General features: G+C 38.9%; 1 protein-coding gene across 1 annotated transcript in view; it reads left to right on the top strand.

Annotated features, from left to right (window-relative positions):
• CLIC4 (chloride intracellular channel 4) overlaps nucleotides 1-6,911 on the top strand; it is a 106,676-nt gene that overhangs the window by 59,254 nt on the left and 40,511 nt on the right. The window contains exon 3 of the mRNA XM_007935734.2: nucleotides 4,607-4,732. Coding sequence (XP_007933925.1) covers nucleotides 4,607-4,732 — 126 coding nt within the window. The remainder of the gene's footprint in view (nucleotides 1-4,606; nucleotides 4,733-6,911) is intronic.

The raw sequence follows: 6,911 nt of genomic DNA on the forward strand, positions 1-6,911 counted from the left end.
CCATCTGGAGTTAGTTTTTGTGTATGGTGTGAGGTATGGATCTTGTTTCATTTTTCTGCAAATGGATATCCAGTTTTGCCAGCACCATTTGTTAAAGAGACCATCTCTGCCATTTAATGGATTTTAGCCCTTTGTCAAAAATCAGCTGACCGTAGGTCAATGGATCTATTTCTAGGTTCGCAGTTCTGTTCCATGGGTCTGTGTGTCTCTTGTACCAGTAAGAGGCTGTTTTGACTACTGTGGCTATATAGTAGGTTTTGAGATCTGGGAGTGTGAGACCGCCTACTTTGTTCTTCAGTAGTATATAAAGTGGAGTGTAGTCTTTAGGGCACACACTGTATTGTGAAAACTCTTATTAATGAAAAAGTATTTCACCTTCATGATACCTTTATTTTATCCACATTCTGTGTATTTGTGGTCCTTAAAAAAAGAAGGAAGAAAAGAAACTTATTGCTAAAACAAGATAAACATCTTAGTAGGCTAGATATGGAATACAAATCCAGGGTGTAAGGCTAAAACTTTTAAGTGTAGTGGACTCTGGTAACCAGTGGTTTGACTTCTGAAGGTACGAAGTGTGGTTTGTTGCTTCAAAACAGGGCCTAACAATGGGCTTTTCTACCCATTAAAAAAAATTTTGATAAAACTTGTTTATTAATGTCTGGGTTTATGGCTTAGGTGAAGCTGTGTGTATCCAGGGAGGTGGGAGCATCCTGACTCTGCTGTGTAACAGTACCTCAGCCTGCTCACTCTTGGTGATAGGATCTGTACCTAGACTGTACCATGGGATGAGAGCACCAAGCCAATTAATACACGATTTGGTACTGGACCAGAGGTGCACAGGGTCTACACGAAGGCAGCTGTAGAAGCACAGGGGTCACCAGATTACAAATGAGTTCTGTTCCTAAGTCTGTCTTTAAATCAGATTTCTACATAAGTCAGAACAGTTAAGTATGGTTTGTATCTAACATCAGTCAAATCTATCTTTCTATTTGTAGAAAATATTAAAGAAATGAACTAAAGCATCTTTAACGTAATATAGTAATAATAATGTTTTGATGTGCATCACAAAGTAGCACTCATTTGTTATCATAAACCTTTGTATATTGCTGGTGGCATAGACAGTGAGTACTCTGAGGCCCCTGCGTGGGCGGTGGCAAGCCTGTGCTGAGAATGCCCTCCTCTGGCAGCAGTGGCTGAAATCTTGTCCTTTCACGTCTAAACTCTCACTCCCCACTGTCTCTAGGTGTCTGATGTTTGACTTGGGCTGTGTAGTATAGGGCCAGGGACCAGGCCAAGGTTAGGCTGTGCTGAGACACTGGACAAGCCCAGATGGAGCCTGTGCTGGTTCTGGGGCTGCAGTGGAGGCACTGTGCTGCTGTGTGACTGTGTACCACCATAGCCTTCTGGGCTAGGTTCAAGTGGCTGCCGTGGTGTCTGAGCTGGGTGGGTGTGGGGAGCATCCACCAGGTGCTGCAGGATGCCACTTGGCCCTGTCCTATGCATGGTCTCTGCATTTGCACTCAAGGAAAGATACATGGGCGTTGGTTCATAACTACGGGTTGTCTGTAAGTCAGACATTTTTAACCTGAGAACTGCTTGTACTAGTCAAAGAAGGATGAGCACAGATCAGGAGGAAATAAAACCAATACAAAATGGAACCCTCCATTCAAGAGAAATTCTGTCAGCCAAAATTTCAAACAATAAGAAGAAAACTAGTAATATGAAAGAGAAAGACTTATTTCAGTTTCTGTATCTCTAAGCAGTATGGACATTTTCTTACCTAACCACAATGCCATTATCACATCCACTTGCCCTTGTATAATCATATCTCCCCAGTTATCTCCAAAATATCTTTTTATCTTTGGTTGGTTATTTTCAAACCAGGACCCAGACAAATTGTACTCATTATTTGGTTGATACGTCTCTAGCCATCTGACGAGGATGGGATTCTGCTACATGGGCAGAGCACAGCTCCTTAGCAGTCTTCACAACTGGACCAATAGGCAACATCGTGATAAATGGAGAAAGACTGAAGTTGTCAGGGATTTCATTTTACTTGGATCCACAATTAATGCCCATGGAAGCAGCAGTCATTAAATCAGATGACATATTGCACTGGGCAAATCTCTTACGGAAGACCTCTTTAAAATATTAAAGAGCAGAGATGTCACTTGGAAGACTAAGGTGTGCCTGACCCAAGCCATGGTATTTCAGTAGCAGAAATTAATGCATTTGAATTTTGGTGTTGGTAAAGAGTATAGTGAAAATACGATAGTCTGCGAGAAGAATGAATTAATCTGTTTTATAAGAAGTACAGCTGGGAGCTCTGGTAGCGTAGTGGCTAAGGCATTTGACTGCTAACCAGAAGGCTGGCGGTTCAAACCCACCCACCACTCCTCTGAAGGAAGATGGGGCAATCTACTTCCTTAGTGATACTGCCTCGGAAACCCAAGGAGTGGTCACTATGAGTCAAGTCGAGTCTGACTCGATGGCACATAACAACAACAACAACAACATAGCTGGAATGCTTCTTAGAAGTGGGAATGGCCAGATTTGTTTGTCTCACATACTTTGGTGATTTTGTCAGACAGGACCAGTCCCTGGAGAAAGGTATCATGCTAGGTAAAGTAGAGGGGCAGTGAAAACGGGGAAGGCCCTCAGCAAGAGGGATGGACCCAGTGGCTGCAACAGTAGGCTTCAGTGTGGCAAAGGTTGTGGGGTGGGGCAGGACCAGGCAGCGTTTCATTCTTTTGTAGTAGGGTCACTGTGAGTCGGAACCAGCTTGATGGCACTTAACAATAACAACTAACAACATGTCTCTTTAAATTTTAAGTTTTCCTTAATCTAAAATAGTCTGTCTCAGCTCCCACTTGTTAACTCTTTTTTCTCTATGCCATTGACTTGTACAAATAGATCAGTGGAACTGTATATTATGCCAAATTCTGGATTTGGCTGAGTATTTCCTTGTGATGTCATTTCACTTTGTCCTCTAACTTCCATGTTTCCTGTAAATGAACTTTTTGGTCTCAGGGCCCTTTTATCCTTTTAAATTATTGAGGACACCAAATATCTTTCAGTTACATGGTTATATCTCTAGATTTTACTGTATTAGAAATCAAAGCTGAGAAATTTAACAAATATTTACTTGTTGTTGTTACATGCCTTCGAGTTGGACCCGACTCATAGTGACCCCTCCTTGGGTTTCCAAGGCAGTATCACTACGGAAGTAGATTGCCTAACCTTCCTCTGAGGTGGCATCACTAAGGAAGTAGATTGCCCAACCTTCCTTCCGAGTAGTGGCTGGTGGGTTTAAACCACCAGCCTTCTTGTTAGCAGTCAAGTGCCTTAGGCACTGCAGTACCAGAGCTCCTTGAATATTTACTACTTTACTAAAATATAACAATAATGAGCCCATTACTTGTTACGAATAACATTTTAAAATAAAAAATAAGTATATTTTCCAAAATAAACATGTGAGAAGAGTTTTACATTTTTGCAAATCTCTGATATCTTCCTTAATACAAGATAATTGGATTCTCATTTCTGGTTCTGGATTAATTACGTTGTACAACATCACACACCAAGCAGCCTATGAAAAACTGCACTGTACATGCTTGAAAGAATGACAATGCAAAAGAGAAATGAACTTTCTATGTTATAAGAATCATTTTGACCTCATGGATCACCCAGAAAGGTCTAATGGGTCACATTTTCAGAAACCACTGCTCTTACAGAGCAGCTTCATTAGATTCAGGTTCAACTTTTTTTGGTAAGAAATACTTTATAGGGGTGTTGCATTCTTTGTATTTTATCATTCTCACTGCCATCAAGTCATTCCAACTCATAATGACCCCTTTTGGGTTTCCGAGGCAGTAAATGTTTACGGAAGTAGATTGCCCCACCTTCCTCCTGCGGAGTAGCTGGTGAGTTTGAACCACTGACCTTCTGGTTAGCAACCAAATGCCTTACCCACTACACCACCAGAGCTCCTTATATTTTGTCATTAGGAGGAACATAATAGCTAGTTGTCTCACTTAATGATTCTGAGATTCGAGTCGGATTCTACTTGATGGCAGTGAGTTAAGATATAGTCACGTATGGTGATCTTTTTCCTTGTAAGTCTAGGCTTCCAAGAAAATGAAAGAAAGGTTGAACCATAATTTGCAATCTTATTGTTGAAAAGGACTGTAGGAATTGGGTGCTTTTCTGTCTTATTTTACAAAAGCATGAAGAGAAGTTCTGACTTTACCCAGCTTTACACAGTGAGTTTGGTGCCAGAGTTGAGACCAGAGACTTAATTTTCCCAGTCTTTCTACCTCTCGTTCTATACCATTTCTCTTAAGCACGTTACTTAAGTTTGGAATGAAATTTTTTTGTTAAAATTAAACTATTAATTTCTTATTATAAATTATGTGCTTTATACATACAACATTAGACATTTACATCTAATTGTAGTACTATTATAGCTGTTACACTCAGTAGAAAAATACTATCTTATGTTCATTTTTATGTATTTTAAAAATTTAGAAACACTTTGAGGATTCAAAGTATTGTTGCTTTCTTGACATACGGATGATCAGATTTTGACCACTCTTTTGCTTATCAGGAAGCCTGCAGATCTGCAGAACTTGGCTCCCGGGACCCACCCACCATTTATAACTTTCAACAATGAAGTCAAAACGGATGTAAATAAGATTGAGGAATTTCTTGAAGAAGTCTTATGCCCTCCTAAGTGAGTATAAAACAAAATATGCATGGCAGTATTGACCCTTAGAAACCTTGCTCAGTGTTAATTTGCAATCTCTAGGAGTCCCTTTTAAGGTTATTTATAATTAATGCTATATAGATGTCAGAATTGGTTTTCAGCTAGGCCCGTAAGCCATACTAAGAGGGGTGGGAAGCTAGCTAAGCTGTATAGCAGCTGTAAAGCAGTTTGGGGCCAGGTGAGATAGGTCAGGAGAAACTGGTTATTTGAGGGAAATAGGCCCCAAACTGAGAAGTTTAGGGTTTGAGAAGGGACGAGGGAAAGCCAGGTGCAGACTGAACCCAGCAGTCAGAATGTTTAAGCAGGAGTGTGTGTAGCACAGGCTGTCAGACAATCAATTTGCTCTCAGGCCTTTTTAAAGTTAACTTTTACTAACTTCCAAGGGAATTTACTTTTTGGACTTTGTCCTTGGGATTCAGTTTTTTATTTATTTTTGAGGTGTTTCAGGTCCCCATAGTTTTTTTTAAAGTTAACTTTAAAAGGATTTTGAAGTACTTAAGTAGTTCCCAAGATGTGTGAGGTACAGCTGAAGAATAGATGTAAAGAAAAATAGGTACCTAAATTGCAAATGTGTAGTTTTGCATCATATTTCAATGCATGATTGGTTTCTCTTAGGCTTTTTCAGTTTCACTGTCCTGAAAACAGAAATGTTTTGTTTCAGTCTTTTCCTTTGACCCTAGCCTTGTTGCTACTTATAACTTGACTTTTACAAAAAACCCTCCATGTCCACATAAGTTTCCATGAATGAGATTAGTGAGTTGGAGGGCGCTAAAATAGTCGATCACTCAATATTTGACCATTTATTTATTTGTTCATTCTGTAGTTTACTGAGCAACAAAGCACTGAGGATACACTATTGAGTAAGGCAGAGTTCCTGCCCTCAGGAAACATGGTCAAGTGTGGGCTGGTAGGGGTGGGAAAGTGAATGGAATCAGGAAAGTCTTTAGAGAAGAGAGAATTTTGAACTGAACTTTAATTAGAAAATAAAAAAGGTGACATTTGGCAGGTGAATGAAAGAGTGACAAGCATTCTAGGCAGGAGGAATATTTTTAATAATGTTTTTGTGGGGGACCTAAAAGTGGTTCAGTCAGTGAAAAGGACAAGGTTGGGGACAGTGGTAGGACGTTGCTAGAAGTATGAGTAATAACACCTCTCCCTACCACTTAGATGGAGTTGTCTGTCTTCTTTTGTGAGCAGAACTGCCCTCTGTTGGACAATCTTCTGTTTAACCTAAAATTTCATTTTCTTTCTTTTTTGTCACAAGGCAGATTGTATTTTTTTCAAGTTACAAAAATATGAGCATGTTAAAAATACAGTATAGTCCACATAGAGAGTAGTTTCAGCCAATTAAAGTTATACAGAACTTGGAAAAGGCATTCACACGTAAGTCTTAAAAACATACGATTAGTGAATAGTACACAATCATTTGTTCAATTCCGTTAATACTAGTTACCTGCAGCTGGTATCTGAGACTGTGCTCCCTAAGGGGAAGGAGTAGTGTGTGAGCAGTCAGATTGTTGCTAAAGCTGTGGTTTTAAAAAGCTGATTTAAAATAATAAGTTCATTTTGAGGAGAATATAACTGCAAGTTTATATTATAAGAAGGCTTGGATAATTTCTCAATTTCTGTTCTAGCCTCTTATTTTGTTAATATAAAAGAGATGTAGTGTGGCAGTTTGAGGCAAGAGGAAACGAATTACTGGTTTTAAAATTAAGTGATAAGAAACTTAATTTTGAGTTGCAATGTAGAAACAAAGCTTGCAAATATAGCTTAAAAACATTTTTAAAAAATTAAAAAAATGGAAAAGATGTTACAGTTTAGCTAAAAACTAAAGCTAGGTTTCTTTCTCTTTAGAAGTTGAGACATCAAATTAATCTATTTGTTACTTTGAAGTCTGTGGGTTTATAAAGATCTGTGCTTAATTTTTCCTTTAAAAAGTCAAACGATCCTCAAATATGATGGTGAAATCAGAACATTTCCAGATAAGCAGAAATTAAAGGAATTTGTTAAAACCAGACCAACCTTACAAGAGATGCTAAAGGAAGCCCTGTGGACAGAAGTAACAGCAGCCAACAACTGACCATTAACACACATGATAATATAACCCAGAAACTAACCCAGCTATGGAAGTATCCAAAGTAAATAA

The sequence above is a fragment of the Orycteropus afer genome, unplaced genomic scaffold (assembly GCF_000298275.1).
Source record: "Orycteropus afer afer isolate SDZICR_OR568_19922 unplaced genomic scaffold, OryAfe1.0 scaffold00031, whole genome shotgun sequence".
Lineage (NCBI taxonomy): Eukaryota > Metazoa > Chordata > Mammalia > Tubulidentata > Orycteropodidae > Orycteropus > Orycteropus afer.